This window comes from Cricetulus griseus, chromosome 3 (genome assembly GCF_003668045.3).
Source record: "Cricetulus griseus strain 17A/GY chromosome 3, alternate assembly CriGri-PICRH-1.0, whole genome shotgun sequence".
In the NCBI taxonomy this organism is placed as follows: Eukaryota; Metazoa; Chordata; class Mammalia; order Rodentia; family Cricetidae; genus Cricetulus; species Cricetulus griseus.
This window is the reverse complement of record NC_048596.1, coordinates 281,727,988-281,749,680: the sequence shown is the minus strand read 5'-3', so window position 1 is coordinate 281,749,680 and position 21,693 is coordinate 281,727,988. Positions and strand designations below refer to the sequence as shown.

Sequence of the window (21,693 nt, the reverse complement as noted above, 5' to 3'; positions counted from 1 at the left end):
GGAGAACCAGAACAAACAGAAGTTTACAAGATGAGGTTTTTTGTTTTTGTTTTGGATTCGAGTTGAGTGCACTAGCAACTCTATGCTTCTTTGAACTTACTTGTAAAGACTATAATATCCTACTTACTTCTACTGTGTGGTAACAATCCTGAGCAAGCCATGGGTTTAAATCTGGCCCCAGGGGTGAGCGCTCTGCCCCTGACACTAGTCAATACTTAACATTTTCCTTAGATGCAGAAAGAACCTAGCTGCCTACAAGCCTGGTATTGACCTCCCAGGGCCTTGTCCAAGCTGTCACTAATGGGGGCTCTTTGTGAACTCTACAAGACTGCCTTTTTGTTTTACATTTGGGAAAACTCAGCACCCAAATCAGGTCCACAGGCTGTAAGTCCTTTAGATACTGATCATCTGCTGTGTGCTGGGCCCATGGAGAACCCTGGGGAAATGGTAGGGACCATGTGAAACCTCTTTAATGGTAGAGAATAAACAAACAGGTTCAGGATAATACAGGTAACACTTATCAAATATGATCGGAGAGAGAAGTGAGGGGTTGTTGCCAAACATCAGTGAGAAGAGAGCAGCAAGATCAGAGCCTCCTGGAGGAGCAAAGAGAATGTCAGTGTGCCTGGAAGTGAGCAAGTGCCACGGTGACAGGAGAACTCAGCAGAACCATGCAGGAGGGCAGGGTCAGAGCCTTCATTCATTCACTCAGGGATACTGTGTGCCCAGGGTGTCCGGCCATTGTAACTGAAGTGAAAACAGAGCAGCTGAAAACCCTTCATCTCACACCCTCGTGTACCAGTAATAAAGTAGAAACATGTAAAGTGTGTGTCAGTCAGAGGACAACTTTCAGGAGTCATTTTTCTTCTACTGTGTGGGTCCCTGGGATGGAACTCAGCATGTTAGGCTTGGCAGCAAGCTCCTTTAGTCACCAAACTGTCTTGCAAGCCTAGCACTCACACGGTGTGGCTCACAGCTACCTGTAACTTCAACTCCAAGGGGTCTGACAATTCCAGGGGATCTAGTCTCTTCTCAGACATCCACTCATGATAATACACTCACAAGCACATAGATAAAAATAAATCTTTCAGAAAACCCCACAAATAAATGAAAATGAATATACGCTTAAGTCAGTTAATACGCATAATGCCAGGTATATAAAGGAAAAAGAAAATGTCAGGGTGGCGGCTGAGGCTGTTTGTTGGTAGCGCTTGCCTAGCTTGTAAAAGACTGGGTTCAATCCTCGGCACCACAAAATAGCGGACACCTGTAACCCTGCCTCTTGGGAGTCAGAGGCAGCAAAATCAGAAGTTCAAGGTCATCTGGCAGGTTGAGTTCAAGGCCAGCTTGAGCTATAGGAGACCTTGTCTGAAAGTAAAATAAAGAAAATGTAAAGGGGCTGGAGAAATGGCTCAGCAGTTAAAAAGCACTGGCTACTGTTACAGAGGACCCTGTTTGGTTCCCAGCACCCACAGGCTGGTTCACAGCCATCCATAACTTCAGTTCCAGGGGATACAGTGCCCTTTTCTGGCCTCATTGGGTACATAATATATACAGGCAAAACACCTAAACACATAAAAGAAAATAAATATTTAAAAAAAATCACTAGGCTTGGTGGCATATACCTTTGATCCCAGCACTTGGGAGACAGAGGCAGGTGGATCTCTGTGAGTTTGAGGCCAGCCTGGTCTACAGATCAAGTTCCAGGAAGGACAGCCAGAGCTGTTACACAAAGAAACCCTGTCTCAAAAAATCAATAAATAAATAAGTAAAATGGGCTGGAGAGATGGCTTAGTGGTTAAGAGCACTGGCTGCTCTTCCAGAGGACTGGGTTCAATTCCCAGCACCTACATGGCAGCTCACAACTGTCTGTAAACTTGTTCTTGGGGATCGGATACTCTCACAGAGACATACATGCAGGATACACCAGTATGCATAAAATAAAAATAAATTATCATTGCACCATAAATAAAAGACCTAGAGACAGATATTGGGGTTCAAGCTTCTAGCTGAAGATTAGAAAAGCAAAGTAGCTGGATGCTAGCTCTTACTACTAACTCAGGCTGAATGGGCTGATCCTGCTGCCTCTCCTCAGTGTGCCTGGAGAATCCTGAGACAGAATGTCTTCCTATCCTCAATGTGGCTGGAGAATGAATGTCTTGATACTGAGACCTTGCTCCTGTCTTATATACCTCCCTAATGCTGGGATTAAAGACATGAGAACCCAGGTGCTGAGATCATCTTTGTGTGAGCTGTTTCTCTTTAGGACTGGATCAGTTTTGTGTAGATTTGGGTGGCCTTGAACTCACAGAGATCCATCTATCTCTTAACCCTGAGTCCTAGGAGTAAAGGTGTGTATCACCACCTTCTGGCTTCTGGCTGCTGGGATTAAAGGTGTGCATCACCTAATCCCTATAGCTTGAGGCTGATTTTGCTTTTCTGAATCCCCAGCCAGCTTTAATAAATCATAAATAATAATATATCACCACAAATTATAAATAAAACCATCAAAATCTACAATTAAAAACACGAGGATGTCATGGGGATATATAGGAGTAGTTCGTTATGTCAGCCAAAGGCTGAAGATAAATCTCTTGCATTGGAGTTTGTGGACTACTGACTGGCTGCAACATTAATGCCTTAAGAAGCACATTCTTCCTGTTTTCAGAAGGAGCCAATGAACCCTGGTTGCTGCTCTGAAGGCAATGGTTGTCCAATAATTGGGAGATCTTAACACTGGCCCTTTCTTCTTTAAAGCTCTGCTGAGATTAAAGGAGTGTGCCATGACCACTGGGCCTAGCAGATAAACTTAGTAATGTGTAAGAGTTTCCCAGGTGGTAGACATGAAGGGTTTGTGGTGAGCATCTGTGGCTTGGCACCTAGAGAGGCCAGGACAATTCTAATGCTAGATTTACTTGGCACAGAAGAGATTCTGTAAGCATGTGAACTCAGTGGCTTTCAGGGGCTAGAACAAGGACCATCTAGGAGTTGGTGTTCTAATAGTCTGTGACCAACTAGCCACAGTTGTGATCATAAGGGTTGCACAGGCAGACTGCTAGTATGCTTCCTATGAATACTCTTCTCTATGACATGAGAATTTATTAATGACATTTAATTAAAAATATTGAATATTCAAGCTAGGCACATCTGTAATATCTACTCATGAGGTGAGACAGGAAGGTTGATAAGTTTGAGAACCACCTGAGCTATATAGGGTGCCCGTGTCTTTAAAAAAAAAATCAAATTTGTTTTATCCAATTCAACAAATATTTGCTCAGAACTTGCTGTGTGCTTGTTTTGTGATATACCAGAGACCTTAGACACATGTGTGCACACACGATCAATCAGGTATCTTCAGTCAATCTCCACCTTTTTGGGTAGAATCTCATTGTCACTGGCCGATTGGCTGTTGTGGTTGGTCAGCAAGCTTCAGGAATCCTGTCCCTGCCTCAATGCTGAGCTTACAGGTAGGGGTGCAGTCCCTGAATTTTTACATGGGTGCCAGCAGTCCAAACTCAGGCCTTCATGTTTGCCCAGAAGGTGCCTAACCCACTGAGTCATCACTGGCTCAGTCAGAATCTTGGTCCAAGCATGTCCTGATCTCTGATCTTGATCCTACAGAATTCAAATTGATGAACTGAGTCTGGTGGCACTTACCTTTCTCAAGTCTGAGAGTTCAAGGGTAGCCAGAACAACACAGGGAAACTGTTTCAACAGCAAACAAGCACTCCCCTGAAACAAAAACCTTCAGAAGTAAACAAAGTAAGAATGATCCATAGACTGGCAACTGGGAGCATTGTTCTTAAATGTTTATTTTGTCTTTTTGTCTTTTTGGAAAGGCATTCTGTCGGGATCATTTCAAAGAATTCAAACAAAAGGAAACCATTAGACTGAAACCACTTTTAAAATTACCATAATTATCAGAACACTTTTGGATTTGAATGGAGGGATGAATAATAGATGTGAATGTACAGATGGAGACAGAGATAACAGGTTAAATTACATTTTGCAAAAACTGTATCTTATTAGCACTGCTTCTTTGCTTATTTATTTCTGAGTGTTCTTTAATCCAGAAAGAGATTGGGGACATGTTATTTAATTTTTTGAGGGTTACATCTGCACGACTTCTTTTTCTAAAGGTTTATTGTTTCATAATGTTTTCATTGAGCTCTGACAAAATTTGCTTGGAGTCAGAGGGCAAAGGCAGCAACCAGCTGATGGTAGAGGTTTAGAGGACTGTAGAGAAAGGACAGGAAGTGGTAAGGCAGGGCTAAGACAGGATTTTGTCCTCTTTGGACAGAAGAACAGAAGAGGTATAAAGTCACTGTGGCCCCTCCTCTGGTTCTTTCATCTTTCAGGTTTTTACAAACCCTATTTCTGACTCTTGGCTCTTATTGATAAGATTAATTAGATGTATGCTTCATCTTGCACCCAACGTGTCAAACAAATTCACAAAATAGCTGCTTGCCAGTGGCTTTGCAACCATTTACACATGCGGTGCTGCACCTGCCTAAGTCACCATTCTACCAATTAGATTTTCGTATCTCTCTTTGTTCATCTATCCAAAAAAAGGACCAGAGTCTCTCTCTGCCCTGCCTTATCACTCCCTGTCTTTCTGTACAGTCCTCCAGACCTCAGACCTCTGTGGTTAACTAGTGTCTAGCTCCACCCTCTGACTCCAAGCAAGCTTTATTTGCCAGAACAAGTCAAAATACCACATAACAGTTTACTTTTCTTATTCTAAATATGTGTATATGTATGTGTATGAGTGCTGTGGCTCTGGAAATGAAGTTAGTTATAGGTGCCTGTGAGCTGCCCACATGGATGCTAGGAACTGAACTTGGGTCCTCTGGAAGAGCAAAAAGGACTTTTAACCACTGGGCCATGTCTCTAGTCCCTTGTTTTTCTTTCTTTGGAGCACGGTCACACTAACTTGTTCAGGCTGGCCTTGAACTTGGGATCCTTCTACCTAACCTTTTAGTTAGCCAGGATAACAGGCCTGCCTGCACCAACAGACTTGATTGTTCTTTAACTTTTAACTTCAATTTAGTTTTCCATGTAGAGGTGTCTTAGTCAGTGTTCCATTTGCTGTTAAATGGCAACTCTTGTAAGGGAAAGCTTTTAATTGAGGCTTGCTTACAGTTTCAGAGGTTTAGTCCATTATCATCATGGTGGGGAACATGGTGCTGGAGAAGGAGCTGAGAGTTCTACATCCTGATCCACAGGCAGAGAGAGACAGAGACTGGGTCTGGCATGGACTTTTGAAACTTCAAAGCTCACCCCCAGTGACACACTTCCTCCAACAAGGACACACCTCCTAATCCTTCTAATTCTTTCAAATATTGCCACTCCCTGGTGACTAAGCATCAAGTATATGAGTTCTTGGGGGCCATTCTTATTCAAATTACCACAAGAGGTCTTCTTGTGTATGGTATTTTAAATTTTATTTTATTAACTTTAATTATTGATTGTATTACTGTTTCTTCTGTATACACAATTATGCCTAATTTACCTTCACAGAATGAAGGAAAACTGACAAGTTTAGCACCTATCATATTTTGTTGTTGTTTTTATTTTTTGAAACAGGGTTTATCTGTGCAGCCCTGGCTGTCCTAGAACTTGCTCTGTAGACCAGGCTGGCCCAGAGATTCACCTGCCTCTGCCTCTTCAATTCTGGGATTAAAGGTATGGGCCACCATTACCTGGCAGCAACCAGCAGTTTTTTAAAAATGAAAAAGAAATGGACAATTTGTTTGAAGTTTCCATTGTCGAATGTCTGTAACAGCTCTTTTTTTTTTTTTTTTTTTGGTCTTCCTTCCTTCCTTCCTTCCTTCCTTCCTTCCTTCCTTCCTTCCTTTCTTTTCAAGACAGGGCTTCTCTGTGTAGCTTTGGTGCCTATCCTGGCACTCTCTCTGGAGACCAGGCTGGCCTCGAACTCACAGAGATCCTCCTGCCTCTGCCTCCCGAGTGCTGGGATTAAAGGCATGTGCCACCAACGCCCAGCTTGTAACAGCCCTTTATGTCATTATGTTTTACATATTCTCTTCAACTTTTTTATGTTGCTAAACTGATTTGTTATTCTGTATTTCTTGCAGTTTTCCCTCACCAATTGTTCTTGGAATTGGGCAGGTGAGTTGAAAACAATCAAATTTTTAACTAGCCATAGGTGTTCAGGCTATTTTAAGTGTTTTGTTAAGACTATGGTTAGCACAAATCTTTGACCTACACACACATACTGTGGTACACCAGTGCCCCTTCACAAATAAATAAGAACCAAGGTTTAGGAGAACTACATTGAAGCAGTTCTTAAACTTTTGCATTCTCATATGAAGAAAACTGAGTAAGTTCTAAAATTTGCACAGGAGATGAAGACTTTATTTCAAAAACATCATCGACTATTTCTAATATACCTATCATGGCCTAAATCTATAAGACTGTGAGACTGATTTTTACAATTCTTTAATTGTGTGTGTGTGTGTGTGTGTGTGTGTGTGTGTGTGTGTGTGTTCGTGTGTTTGTGTATCTCTGTGGGGAATGTTCATATTAATGCAGTTGCCCATGGAGTCCAGAAGAGGGCATTAGATTCCTTCCAACTGGTAATGGTGATTGTTAGCCACACAACATGGGTGATGTAAACCAAATTTAAGTTCTCTGCAAGAGCAGCAAGTGTTCTTAACTGCTGAGCCAGCTCTCAGGCTCCCACTTACAGAGTTTAGATGAGACAATTTGGTTGTGTTGTCTAGATTGAAAAGAAAATCTTCTTAAAGGCTTAATATTTATTTATTTATTTATTTATTTATCTGTTGCCTTATTTATCTATTTATCTGCTTATTTATTTATTTATTTATTTATTATTCATCACAAGATTTCCCTGTGAAACAGACCTGGCTGTCCTGGAACTTACTTTGTAATCCACGCTGGCCTCGAATTTACAGAGATCCACCTACCTCTGCCTCTCAAGTGCTGGGATTAAAGGCACATGCCACCACTGCCTGGCTTTATTTTATTTTTTTTTAAAGATTTTATTTATTTATTATGTATACAATGTTTTGCTTCCATGTATATCTGCACACCAGAAGAGGGCACCGGGTCTTATAACAGATGGTTGTGAGCCACCATGTGGTTGCTGGGAATTGAATTTAGGACCTCTGGAAGAGCAGTCAGTGCTCTTAACCTCTGAGCCATCTCTCCAGCCCATAATATATAACTTATTTTTATGTTCATTGGTGTTCTGACTAAATGTTTATCTGTGTGAGGGTGTCAGAAGCCCTGGAACTGGAGTTATAGACAGGTATGAACTGCCATGTGGGTGCTGGGAACTGAACCCAGGTCCTCTGGGAGAACAGCCAGTGCTCTCAACCCCTGAGCCATCTCTCCAGCCTTTATTTTGTTTTTTTGAGTAACCGTGGCTGGTCTGGAATTTTCAGAGGTCAGCCTGCCTCTGCCTCCAGAGTGCTGGGACTAAAGCCATGTGTCACTATGCCAGGCTGAGATTTATTTTTTTAATTATATGTATTTGTGTGTGTTTATGTGTGGGCATATTAGGTGTGAATACAAGTGCCCAAAGGCTGGAAGAAGTCATAGTGTCTCCTGGAGCTAGAGTTCTTGGAAGTTTGAACTACCTGAAGTGGGGACATGGGTGCTGGGAACTAAACTCAAGTCCTCCAGAAGTGCTGCAGGTGCTAAACCATCTCTCTAGGCTCTGACGACAAAAATCTTAATGCTGGACTTCCCAAAAAAGGCTCTTTAACTTTTCTTTTATATTTTTTTTTATTAATTTTTATTTAAATTAGAAACAATCTTATTTTACATATCAATCCCAGTTCCCTCTACCTCCCATTGTCTTCCCATTCCTCCCACCAACTCCTCAACTCACCCCCATCCACTCCTTAGGGAGGGTGGAGCCTTTTATGGGGGATCATCAGAGTCTGTCACATCATTTGGGGCAAGAGTTAGGCCCAGAGAGTATCCCTCCATAAGGAACAGGCTCCCACAGACCATTCATGCACTAGGGATAAATACTGGTTTCACTGCCAGAGGCCCCATAGACTGTCCAAGCCCCCCAACTGACACCCATGTTCAGAGGGGCCTGGTTCAGTCTTTTGCTGGTTCCCCAGCTATCAGTCTGGGGTTCGTGAGCTCCCATTTGCTCAGGTCAGCTGTTTCTGTGGTTTCCCCAGCATAGTCTTGACCCCTTTGCTCATCACTCCCCCCTCTCTATAACTGAATTCCAGGAGTTTGGCTCTGACTTTTCTTAGGACATTTTTATTAGCTTGTATTAATTGTACAAAATAATGGGTCTCATGAGATTTTCAGTGTGTATAATGCATTTTAACCTTATTAACCTCCAACACTTCCTCTCCCCTTCTTTAAAAAAGTCCCAGTCTATTTTCTTCCCTTCTTTAGTTTTTATTTATATTTATTTCCCAATCTACTTTCCTATCTTTAAATGGGTGCCTATCTTTAAATAGGGTCTCTCTATGTAGCTGTTGTTGTTCTGGAACTCACTATGTAGACCAGGCTGGCCTCAAACTCACAGAGATCCACCTGCCTCTCCTGGGACTAAAGGTGTGTGTCACTATGCCTGCTTAGGAGTTTTTCCTTTTTAAAAATTGTTTCCTCTCACTGGCTTTTAAGGGAAGAAGCCAACAGACCATACACTCCCTTTGTGGTAAGTGTGGTCTAGGGTCATCTGGTCCACCTGGTCACTCTCAGAGGGCCCCTGGGACAATGTACACATGTGAGTCTGCTTGATTATACATTTTTGTTTTGTTCTGTTTTTGTTTTTCAAGACAGGGTTTCTCTGTGGCTTTGGAGGCTATTCTGAAACTAGCTCTTGTAGACCAGGCTGGTCTGGAACTCACAGAGATCCACCTACCTTGATTATACAATTTGTCTGTTCTGATTCAAACGACATCTTGTCCAGTGGTGAGAATTTTAGCTTCCTCCCTTCAGTCTGACAAGTATTGTTTAGGTTATCTTTCTGATAAATGTACTTCTCATTACATCATTACATCAGGGTACCTCATGCTGTCTTTCCAGGTGACATTTTGCTAAGTTTCTTTCTCCTTTCAGATGGCCACCACCGTAATGATACTGTATGTGTCCAAGATAAATAAAATAATCCACTTTCCTGATTTTGACAAGAAAATTCCTGGAAAGGTATGTGTTGAAAGATTAAAAACAAACAAACAAGAAACCTAAAAGACAAAAAGCAAGTAAGCAAACAGACAAAAAAAAAAAAAAAATCCATACACTTGGGATCTGATTCCTGCTTACTCTTGGTAGGAAGTTGTTTTTCTTTTCTTCTTTGAGATTGACTTTTATCATGTATCCCAGGTTGGCCTTGAACTCAAAATCCTTCTACTCCAGCCTCTGCAGTGCTGGAAGAAAGGTTTTTTGGTTTGTTTATTTTGTTTCGTGTTTCAGTTTTTCTAGCCCAGGTTTCTCTGTGTAGACCAGGCTGGCCTAGAACTCACAGATATTCGCCTGCCGCTGCCTCCTGAGTGCTGGGATTAAAGGCGTGCACCACTACCACCTGCATGAGAAAGTTCTTAATAAAAATGCACTGGAGATAAAAGTGTGACTGGGCTGGGCTTGGGATACAGTAATCTAGCAAAGGTCTTGCTGCATTAAGTGTGAGGCCCAGGCTTGGGTTCCTTGAACCTGCATTGAGGTAGGAGGCAGAGACAAAGTGAATATAGGTTTTTAACAACACAAACACTCTGAATTTTTAAAGCCAGTGTTTTATGAACTCTTTGGCTAAGGGCCAGGCTCTCTCTTTATTGTACCATGAAAGAAGCCCTGCATAATTCATAAATGAGTCAGTCAGTTAAGTTACGATAAAACACGGGCCAGATTTCCTGGGTCCTAGTTTACTGATTTATGCTTTCAGTTTCATTTTTAGGTTTTTTTGTTTGTTTGTTTGTTTGTTTGTTTGTTTTTGACACAGGGTTTCTCTGTGTAACAGAGCCCTGGGCGTCCTGGAACTTGATTTGTAGACCAGGCTGTTCTTGAACTCACAGAGATCCACCTGCAACACTACTCCTGGCTTTCGTTTTTTTTAGTTTAAACTGATAAAAGTTTTGAGTAAAGAACACGATTTGATATATTGAATATATATAGACATACACATAGAAGCAGCATTGAGAGATCTGTCTTCCTCCTGGGAGTATGGAGTGGAAGCAGTTTTTAACAAATAGCTTCAGGGGGCCAGGCTTGAGGCATACATTAAATTCTTAGAGTAATCCTTTGACAGATGATGTGAAATAGCTGGTGGTACTATTTGGATTAAGAGGCTGAATTGTTGTTTCTTAAGGGTGAGGCCCTTGAATAACTTCTTCTATATTTCATGGTATATTAGGTCAGATACAGAGGAGATGGATGGCTTTCAAGGGCACTAAAAATAGCCCAAGATAATTTGTCTCTTGTCTGCAGCATTTTAGTTCTCTATAATCTTGAAGTTTCCCTATTTGGCCTTTTAGAATCTTCAACACAAGTGCAGCTTCTCCTATCTTCCTTCCTTCCCTCCCTCCCTCCCTCGCTCCCTCCCTCCCTCCCTCTCTCCTTTCCCTCCCTCCTTCCCTCCCTCCTTCCCTCCCTCCCTCCTCCCTCCCTCCCTCCCTCCCTCCCTCCCTCCTTCCCTCCCCCCCATCTCTCTTCCTTTCCCAGCTCTTTTGGGAACTTCAGTTCACAGTGTGCAAAATAAGGAGCATTAAGGATGCTTTATTTTTTATATATGTATTTTTTTAGGGTTTCTCTGTATAAGCTTTGGAGCCTATCCTGGAACTCAACTTTGTATACCAAGCTGGCCTCAAACTCACAGAGATTCTTCTGCCTCTGCCACCTGAGTGCTGGGATTAAAGGCATGTGCCACCACACCCAGCTTTAATGACGCTTTATTAGCCATGTTTTTAAAAATTTATTTATTCTTATTTTATGTATATTGGTGTTTTGCCTGCATTTATGTCTGTGTGAAAGTATCAGATCTTGGAATTACAGACAGTTGTCAGTTGCCATGTATGTGCTGGGACTTGAACCCAGTTTCCCTGGAAGAGCATTCAATACTCTTAACCGATGAGCTATCTCTCCAGCCCCATTAGCCATGACTTCTTCTTCTTCTTCTTCTTCTTCTTCTTCTTCTTCTTCTTCTTCTTCTTCTTCTTCTTCTTCTTCTTCTTCTTCTTCTTCTTCTTTTGTATGTAGGTTCACGTTATCCAATCAAAATTACTCCTCAACAACCTAATTTTCACTTCTTTTTCCTTCTTTGCTGTGTAGCACATGTTGATGGAAATGGCATCTTTGGCCTCAAAATAAGAGCTTAAGTATTTCATCATGAAGCAGGGTCCCATGGGCTTTGGGGGTGTGCCATTTACTCTTTGCTGTATAATGTAGTGGCCAAAACAGTAATTGAGGCGTCTTGGCAAGGCTTGGTTGAGTAGTTCTGGCTTAAGACCCCCTTTCCTTGCAGACACAAGGAGAACTGTGTTAGTTATGGGGTTGGTTAGTGCAAGTGGGAGATGGTCACTCACCTGTCTCTTGCTGTCTCAGAATACTCTCATACACCTAAAGTACATGCGTACAATCACACACACACACACACACACACACACACGCACACGCACACACACACACACACACACACACGGAAAACATGCGAATGAAGTTCTAACTGCATCTTTTTCCTTTTATTGAAGCTGTTTCCTCTGCCTCTTCTCTACGTTGGCAACCATATAAGTGGCTTATCCAGCACAAGTAAATTAAGGTACAGTTCACAAGGTACAGTGGGGAGGGCGTATCCTTCGCCTCCAGTGGTCCAAACACTGAGTTTGATTTTTCCAAGATTTTGCTTGGGTGGGGTCCTAGTTTGCTTTCTATTTCTGTGCTAAACACTATGGTCAAAACCAGCTTGATCAGGAAAGTGTTTATTTTAGCTTTCAGGTTACCTTCTATTGAGGGAAGGCAGGGCAGGAACCGAAGCAGAGACCTGCTTACTGTCATGCTTCCTCTGGATTGCTCAGCTACGTTTCTTCCTGGGCACAGCACTGCCCACACTGGATTGGGTCCTACACTAATCAACATTCAAAAATTGCCACACAGACATGCCCACAAGGCCATTCTGATGGAGGCAGTTCCCCACTTACAGTCCCTCTTTCCAGGTAGATCAGATTGACAACAAGCCCTGCCATCACAACTCTCATGTGTGAAGCAATAGCATTTAACAATGTGAGAAAGCACAAGTTTTGAGTTCAGTTCTAAATGTTTTTGGGAATGTTTAAAAGCTTATGCTTTTGTTGATAGTCATGTCCCAACATAAGTATGAGGTTTGTGTTTGTCAGAGAAGATGTGATTGTCTGAGTAGGTTTGTTCGTAATAATATGATCATGGTAACTTTTCATTGTAGTTCTGTAGAAACCAGAACATTCTGTCAGACTTGGTGTAGATCATGTTTGGTATAAGGAAAAACATGAATAACAGACAATAGTAATAGGTATGGACTAGACTTAACAAGTTTGCATCTATGTTTATTTTACCATCCTTTAATTTGTTTAAAAGCTACTGTGAAAAATGGAAATCATTTATAGAAAGACCACACTGTCCTACCAAATTGCTAACCAGAAAGTGTGATCTGAAATCTAAAGAAACAAGACTCATGGATCAGTACTTATCGCTGCCATAGGAATGGACTTTAGGAGCCCATCCCACATGGAGGGATACTCCTTGAGCCTAGACTCAAGGGGGTTGGCTTAGGCCCTATCCCAAAGACTATGACAGACTTTGAAGACCCCCCTATGGAAGGCCTCATCCTCCCTGGGGAGCAGAAAGGGTATGGGATGGGTAGGGTGTTAGTTGGGGGGGGCAGGGGAGGAGGGGAGGGAGAGGGACCTGGGATTGACATGCAAAATAATTTTCTAATAAAAAAAGGAAAAAAAAAAGAAACAAGACTCATGCAAAAGCTGATAGATGGCGTGTGTGTGTGTGTGTGTGTGTGTGTGTGTGTGTGTGTGTGTGTGTGTAGGTGTGCAGGCCAGAGGTTACCCTTGGGAGTTGTGAATAGTGTTAAATGCTAACCTGACTAAAGTAAGAAACAAGCCTTGGGCACTGTGAGGATTGTCTAGGTTAATTGAGAATATCTGGGGAACATTGTTGACTAGGTTGCCATTCCCTGGGCTAGTGGGGTCCTAGACCGTGCGTCTGGGGAAGCTGAGCTGAGCACCTGCATTCATTGCTGTACCTCCTGGTTATCATGTGATGCTCTGGCCACTTTGACTTCCCACCGTGATGGACTGTGCTCTTGAATTGTGCACCAGAATCAATCCCTCCTTCCTTAAGTGGCTTTTGTCAAGGTCAATTTCACAGCAACAAGGAAAGAAACTACATGGGAGAGATGTGTTTTCTTCTGTGGTTTTCCATCTTATTTTTGGAAATAGGATCTTTCCCTGAGTCTAGAGATGACTGACTGGCCAGAGCAACTGACCCCCAATCTCCAGCTCTGTCCCCAGTGCTACGTGTACAGATGTCCATACCTGGGTATGCTAGAGAATCAGACTGGGATCCCTCATGATTTTGTGACAGACACGCTACCTACTGAGCCATTTCTATCCCCTCTTTTTCCTTTCTGTTTTTTTTAATTTTATTTATTTATTTATTATGTATTTTTCTGCTTGCACAGTAGAAGAGGGCGCCAGATCTCATTATAGGTAGTTATGAGCCACTATGTGGTTGCTGGCAATTGAACTCAGGACCTCTGGAAGAGCAGCCAGTGCTCTTAACCTCTGAGCCATCTCTCCAGACCCCTTATTTTCTTAACAATGTACTTTGAAGCACCAAAATTTTAAAGTCTTTCTTTAACTGAAGTATATATAACATAAAGTTTATCACTATATCTGTTTTAAGTGTACAATTCAAGTGCATTAAGTATATTCATACCCATGTGTAACCCTAGCATTTGGGAGGCCAAAGCACGATTGCTGAGCCTTCAAGGCCAGACTTTGCTACATAATGAGTTTGAGGCTAGACCCTATCTATCTAAAAAAAAAAATGTGTATGCACAGTGTAACCATCACTGTTATTTATTTCAGAAAACTTTTTCATCATCCCAAAGGCAAACTCAGAATCCATTAAACAATAATCCTCTTTATTTAGTTACTGGTAATCGCAATATCTCAGTCTCTCAATCTCTCCCTCGCCCCTCCCTCCCTCCCTCCCTCCCTCCTTCCCTCCCTCCCTCCCTCCCTCCCTCCCTCCCTCCTCTTATTGTTGCATGCATGTGAGTTTGCATGTGGTTTGTGTGCCCATGAGGAGGCCGGAGGGGGATGTTGGGTTTCCTCTGTTATTCTCTGTAGAGGAACCTGTAGCCAGCCCCTAAGTAGGTGTGGCTACAGCTTCCTCTACAATTCTCCATCTTATTTACTGAATTTGAAACTCACCTTGTTAATGAGTCTAGTTGGCTAGTGAGCTTCTGACATCTGTTGTTGTCTCATGCCCAATGCTGAGGTTACAGGCACATGCAGCCATGCCTAACTCTATACATAGATGCTGGTGATTTGAACTCAGGTCCTCATGCTAGTACAGCAAGTGCTCTAACCCACTGAGCAATCAATCTCCTTAGCCCCAGCTACTGGTAACCTCTGCTTTATGTTCTGCATCTGTAGCTTTTCTTTCTCTAGATAGATACAGACAGTTGTCCTTTTTTTTCGGGGGGAGGGGGGATCTGTATTATTACTATAGCTTGGTGTTTTCAGATTTCACCTATGTTGTAGAATGCACCTGACTTTAATTTCTTTTAAAGGTTGAATAATACTCCATTTTATATGTGTATCTAAAGAAACATAAAACATCAAAGTTTTAAATTTTAATTATTTCTAATTTAGATATTTTTCTTTTTTCTTTTTGTCATTCTGGGTAATAAACTCCTGGCCTGGTATACACTAAAGAAGTGCTCTACCACTGAGCCACAGCCCTAGCCCATCTTTTCTTTTGCTGGCCTTGTTGTTAGTGTTGTATCTAAGAAGGCATGCTTGATCCAGGAGCACAAGCATTCTTTCTCAGTTTTATTTCCTACACTCCCATCCTTGTTATATTTTATGCCACAGAGTCAATATGTAAGGTTGACACCCTGTGTGTGTGGTGTGTGTAGTGTGATGTGTGTAGGAATTCAGTTTCATTCTATTCATGGGAGTTATAGATGTCCTGACACCATTCACTGAGAAGGTATTTCTTTCTTCCTTGAGTTATCTCATGACCCTTGGTGAAAATCAATCTATTGATCTGGGAGAGGTGTAGCATGCCTGTAGTTGTACTATTTAGGAGGCAGAGGCTGGAGGACCACAAGTTCTATGCCAGCCTAGTCTGCATTTGTCTGCTTCACAGGTCTAGGCAAGTTGACAAAGATGGAGCACAGGGTAGACAACCAGTAGCTAGGAGCCAAGGGATAAGGAATTACTGTTGAGCAGGTTCCAAGTTCCTGCTTTGGAGAATGAAGTTCCTGAAATAGATTATAGTGATGGGTATTCAGCAAAGAAAATAAAAGGAAACAAGATAAAAGAAAAACAACTGACTGTAATTGCAAGCCTTTATTTTCCATCCTTCAATTCTATTTATATGTTATTAAATCAGTAATAGGTAGTCTTGGTTTCTGTAGCTTTGTAGTAAATTTTGAAGTTGGGAAATGTGAGTACACCTACTTTGTTAATTTTCTTTTTAAAACATTTCAATCTCTCTCTCTCTCTCTCTCTCTCTCTCTCTCTCTTTCTCGTGTGTGTGTGTGTGTGTGTGTGTGTGTGTGTGTGTGTGTGTGTGTGTGTGTGTGTGTCTGCGAGCACCTGTGCTTGCATGGAGGTCAGAAGATAACTTTTAAGACTTGGTGCTCTTCTTCCACCAATTGTGTTATGAGATTAAACTTACCCTATTAAGCTTAGCAGCAGGTGTCTTTACCAGCCAAACACTCTCACCAGCCCCCTAACTTTGTTACTTTTTAAAAGTATATTTTAAAATAATGAATTTTATTTTAAGTTATGTGTAAATGTGTGTGTCTGTGCACGGGTTTGTGCATATGAATGCAAATGCCCATGAAGACCAGAAGAGGGTGTCAGATCCCCTGGAACTGGAGTTACAGGTGGTTGTGAGCCTCCATGTGGGTGCTGGGAACTGAAGTTGTATCATCTGCAGGAGCAGCACTGCTCTTAACCTCTGAGCCATCTCTTCAGCCCCTTGACTTTGTTATTCTGCAACATGGTTTTGACTTTCTGGGACCCTTGAATTTCTAATTTTGGAATTAACTTGCCTGTTTCTGCAGATGAAAAGAAAGCCAGCTCAGATTTGACAGACTTTTTTTTTTGTGTGTGTGTTGTATCAGTTTATTAAAGTGGCAGGAAATGATTCAATCCCTGTTTTTAATATGATTGGTAATGGTAAATATTATAATGAATGTTAACTCATTATGTTTAGTATGGAAAATGACCTTACTTAAAAATGTGTGCCATGTTTAAAACAAAAATAGCAGCTGACACTGTGTGTCTGATGTTAGGGTTGAATCTTTTCTGACAGCTTGCCAATGTTCACCGTGCTCAGGAAATTTACAATCCCACTCACTTTACTCCTGGAAGCCATCATACTTCGGTGAGTTTGTTTTTTTTTCTTCATTCCTTTGTTATGTTTCCGATGCACTGTTTTTGTTTGTGGATGTGTGAGACTCTGTCTGTATTTGCATGTTGAAGACATGGGCTGAGGTCCTGTATTTTTTCACTATTGCTCTCTGCTGTTTGAAACAGGGTCTCTTATGGAACCTGGAGTTCACCTATTGGCTAGGTTGGCTGGCCAGAGAACCCCAGGATATGCCTGTCTCTGCCATCTGGGCTTGTGCCATTCTGCCTAGATTTTCACAAGTCCTGGAGCTCTGAACTCAGATTGTCAGGCTTGTTCCATAAGAGTTTACCCATTGAGTCATCTCCCCAGTCCCTGTTATTTTTATCCAACGAATTCTCGCCTTGAGGTCCTCTTTCTGAGTAATAAATTGGAATTAATACTTGCAGCAACTTAAGGAACAATTATTTGTTCATTTAAGAGGAGTCAACTGTTTCCAGAATCCCCTAAAATATTAATGAGGGGTATTTAAGTATTTATTTTTACAGCAGACAAATAGCATGCTTGTGGTAGAAAATTGTAAGAGAAATAACAACCACCCTTAAACAGATACGAATCTGTGTTCTGGACTGGATGAATGACTAGTGACAAAGAGCTGCTGCCCACAGACAGGGAAGGCAAGCAGAAGAGCAAGGGGACAGAGTTCTGATACTCTATGACATGGTGTCAGAATAAATTAAATTTTACAAATGTCAATATAGATTTTTCTTTTTCTTTTCTTTAAAGTAGAAACAAGCCTGCTTCACATGTCAATCCCAGCTCCCTCTCCCTCCCCCTCCCCCCTCCCCATCCCCCCTCTGCTCCCCAGGGAGGGTGAGGCCCTCCATGCAGGACCCCCAAAGTTTGTCATATCATCCAGGGCAGGGCCTAGGCCCTCCCTCATGTGTCCAGGCTGAGAAAGCATACCTCCACGTAGATATTTTTTTCTTATGAGGACACCCAGGCTGACCCCTAAAAATGCAAACTTTGATTTTTCAGTAAAGATTGTATGGAAGTGAAATTTAGTTAAAGTTACAGTGTTCTAAGCTGTAGTATTGGACTTAATCTTCCAATGTGCCATAGACGTCCCTACAAACTAGACTGTGCAGCTTGTCCTCTTCCATATTCTATCCCAGTATCTTTCCAGGGAGAACAGAAAAACCACATCACAATTAGATTAGGGAAACAGTTTAAGAAATAGGTAAATTTGGTCCAACTGCACTTCCAGAGCCTTCTCTATATGAAGATGTTAGAAGTTAAGTTTTAGCCAGAAAACCACTGATGTTTGTTTTCAGGTTTGTTTGTTTTTTTAAACGTAAAAATCCACATTTTAATTTTTTTCCCCACCCCTTCCTTTTCTTTTTTCTTGACTACAGGAAACACTATTCCTTGAACATCATCTTCAGTGTTTTGGCCATCGTGCTTGGGGCTTTCATAGCAGCTGGGTGAGACTTGGCACTGTCCTGCTGCTCAGTGGCTTCTCCATGTCTTTGAGAATTGGCAGTCCTGTCCTAAAGGTTTTCCCTTTATATCTGGCTGCAGCTGGATTGGGTAGCTAGGAGACAAATCTGTTGAGTTAGTGGCATTCCCATGTGTTCTTGTGAGCATCAAAAAGTGGGTCCTGCCAGGCGTTGGTGGCTCACGCCTTTAATCCCAGCACTCGGGAGGCAGAGGCAGGCGGATCTCTGTGAGTTCAAGGCCAGCCTGGTCTCCAGAGCGAGTGCCAGGATAGGCTCCAAAGCTACATAGAGAAACCTTGTCTCAAAAAAAAAAAAAAAAAAAAGTAGGTCCTACATTGGCTGGAAATGCTTCTGAGACCATGTCCTGGTAGGTCGAACTGTGGCCTGTGGGGGTAAGGGTAGTTGTCAAAGTGGCCCGACACCACTTAAACTATTAGGAGACTTTTTTGGTGAGTTTTTTTTTCTTTGTAACTCATTTGTGTGGCTCTTGAGTATAAATTCTATAAATGACAATGTCCTGTTATAAGTAAGCATCACTGGGTAGTAACTTAACTACTCTTGACAAAAAGCAGTGATCTGTTTACTTTTGTCATCGAATGCCCTCAGGTCAAAACATTTATTTGAAGTGTTCTGAGGTATTTGGTTCAAAATAACAAAATAATTTGGGCTTGAGGTATAGCTCAGTGGTAGAATATTTAACTTAGCATGCACTAGGGCCCGTGTTCATTCCGAAGCACCCAACACACACACACATACACACACACACACACACACACACACACACTAAAACCAACAGGTTTATAACCCAGTTATTGTTGTTTTATTGTTCTGTGATAACTGGTAGAGTGTGTTCATTGCAAATGCTGATATGTTCCAGAACAGGATGATGTTAATTAGTTCAGTTTCCTACCTTCATCATTTCTGTAGATGCAGAGCAGAAGGAAATGACTGTCTGTCCTTCTATGTATACAACCCTACACTATGTTTTTTTTAAAAAAGAGGAAGCCAGGAGTGGTAGCACACACCTGTATATCCTCAGTACTGACAAGTAGGTCTCTGAATCTCACTTGGCTGGCTAGTGTATCCAAAATGGTGAGTCTGAGGCTCAGTGAAGAGACCCTGTTTTAAATAATAATGTGGAGAGTGACCAAGGAAGAGCTGTGAGTGACATCAACCTCTGGCTTCCACACACACCAGCGTACATACGCACATGCATGTTAGCACATATTTGTGCACATACGTGTTTCTGAGTCTTTGGTGGGGAGTGGCCAGTGCAGAACCTGAATGAGCTCAACTGACTTTGAACACGTTGATAATTGTTTCTAAAATCATCTTGCTTTTACCCAAAAACAGCTTGGAGTAGCAATTCTGACTTTCCCTTACCTCCAGCATTCACCAGATGGATCCCTTCCTGATGAGTGACATTCAGGGTCCTGAGCCACAGGACACTTGTGACACCAACGTATGCCCTCCTACTGAAGTTTCCTCTGCCCCAACACATCAGCAAAGAGAATTCAGTAGGATACAGAGGTAGATCAGGCACACCTGTAGCCAGCCCCTAAGCAGGCGTGGCTACAGCTTCCCCTACAAAGGGGCATGCTTTTCTTGGAAGTCCACTTTACCCAGAATTCAGTCTGTTACAAATAGATGTATAAGATGCAAGAGTAGGGAGAGAGAGCCCCGTGGTCGGGAGGACCCGGGTTCAGTTCCCAGCATCTACATGGTGGCTCACAGCTATCCAATACTTCAGTTCCAGGGGATCTTATGCCCTCTTCCGACCTCCTTGGGTACCTGGTACATACAGGGTACACATACATACATGTAAGCAAAACACTCATAAAATTTTAATACCAAAAAGATGCAAGAGTATGTATGGGGTTTAATTTCCCCCAAAAGTATGCTAGGGGAAAGGGTGCCAGCACTCTGCACATGTTTCTTAGTGAGAAAGTTCCTGAAATAACTTTGACTTGACCAAGCTAGCTTTGCCTACTACTGCCCATTGTTGTTTACATCCTGCTTTGGGAAGCCTAGCTGGCCTGTCTGAATTGACCATCACCAGTGTCTTCATATCATAACCATCAGCCAACCACCACAGTTATCTTACACCCTGTTTCGCCCCCCCCCCCAACAGGCCCAACTGTTGTTCCATGTGCCCTGTTTTTGGTGCCTGTTGGTCAATCCCTTCTAGAGATAACTTTCTGTCTACCAAAGTTAGCCAACCCCTGGGCAAATGGTGGTTGATTAGATTTAGTTGGGATGATCCAGGTCCATCTGCTGTAATAAACAGGCCCTGCATCTCACTGTAGAAACAGTGATACACACTTCCTCGACTGTGAACCCACAGCAATCAGTGCTTATGAGTGGGTTCTGATTATTGAACCCAGGGATCCAGCCAGGAGGTCCCTACCTCAGGCTTCCTCAGTGATCCAGGAAGGCAAAGGGGTTATGGGGATTTCTGCACTGGTCCATAAAACTTTTGCCCAGAAGTGATGTGTATTCCTTTCCTTGTATCTCATTCACACAGGGAAGCCACATGGCTGGAGATGCTGAAAGAGTGTATCTAGGAATAGCCCAAATGACAGCCACACTGGCTGACCCTGAGTATGCTCTATTTTGCATGGCATTTGTATTCCTCATATACTTTAGTCTCACTACTGGCCCAGTGAGTGATGGGTAAGAATGGGGCAAGCTGTGCTTCTGGGAGTACCCATGCCACTGTTGGGCATTCTTGGCCCCTAGAGGAGACAGGACTGTGGAATCTAAAGCTCTCCCAGGAAGTGTCTTCCCCCCATGCCTCTAGAAGCCTGGGTTTTCCTGCTTATTCAAAAATTTAGAGTTTAGTTGTTTCATTAAAATATTTTGTATGTATGGGCTGTATTCACATGTGTATGGGTGTGTGTGTGTGTGTGTGTGTGTGTGTAGGCCAGAGGTCAACATCATTCCTCAGGAGTTGTCCATTTTATTTCTTGAAACAAAGTTTCTCACTGACTTGGAATTTTCTGACTCCATGTAGGGATCCCACTTATTTCCCCTTCTCAACTCTAAGGTTATAATCAAAGGGATTTCTACTTATTTATTTAGATTTATTTTATTTAGTCTTTTAGTTTTTGTTTTTGTTTTTGAGACATAGTTTCTCTGTGTAGTCCTGGCTGTTCTGGAACTAGCTCTGTAAACCAGGCTGGCCTCAAACTCACAAAGATCCACCTGCCTCTGCCTCCTGACTGTTGGCATTAAAGGCATCATCCACACCTTCTGGCACGAAAGGGCTTGAAAAGGTTTTTAATGTGGATTCTGAGGACAGAATTCAGGTTCTTACGTTTGTGTGGCGAATGTGTTACCAGTAGGACTACCTGTCCATCCCCCAAAGAAAAACCATAAACAAGTTGAATTTAATAGTTAATAGTTTTGTTGGTCAATGGAACCATTTTCCATCTGGTAACCCACAGAACCAGCTCCCTCCAGCAATCCCTGCAGGCAGCATTTATGAACAAGGAACTGCCAAAGTGACATAGACTGATTAACCAAAACATGCTGCTTTGGCATCAGGGTTGTTCTGAAGTTAGAGGTTATTGAGAACTTAGAGATTCGAGGAAGCTTTGCTGTCCTTTGT

General features: G+C 42.2%; 1 protein-coding gene across 3 annotated transcripts in view; it reads left to right on the top strand.

The window, feature by feature from the left end:
• Slc35d2 (solute carrier family 35 member D2) overlaps positions 1–21,693 on the top strand; it is a 34,140-nt gene that overhangs the window by 752 nt on the left and 11,695 nt on the right. For 2 of the 3 annotated variants that reach the window (XM_027409653.2, XM_027409652.2), the window contains exons 2-6: positions 6,096–6,129; positions 9,076–9,162; positions 11,697–11,764; positions 16,549–16,620; positions 18,000–18,068. In XM_027409653.2, coding sequence (XP_027265454.1) covers positions 6,096–6,129; positions 9,076–9,162; positions 11,697–11,764; positions 16,549–16,620; positions 18,000–18,068 — 330 coding nt within the window. The remainder of the gene's footprint in view (positions 1–6,095; positions 6,130–9,075; positions 9,163–11,696; positions 11,765–16,548; positions 16,621–17,999; positions 18,069–21,693) is intronic. The other variant, XM_027409654.2, reaches the window with a different exon arrangement.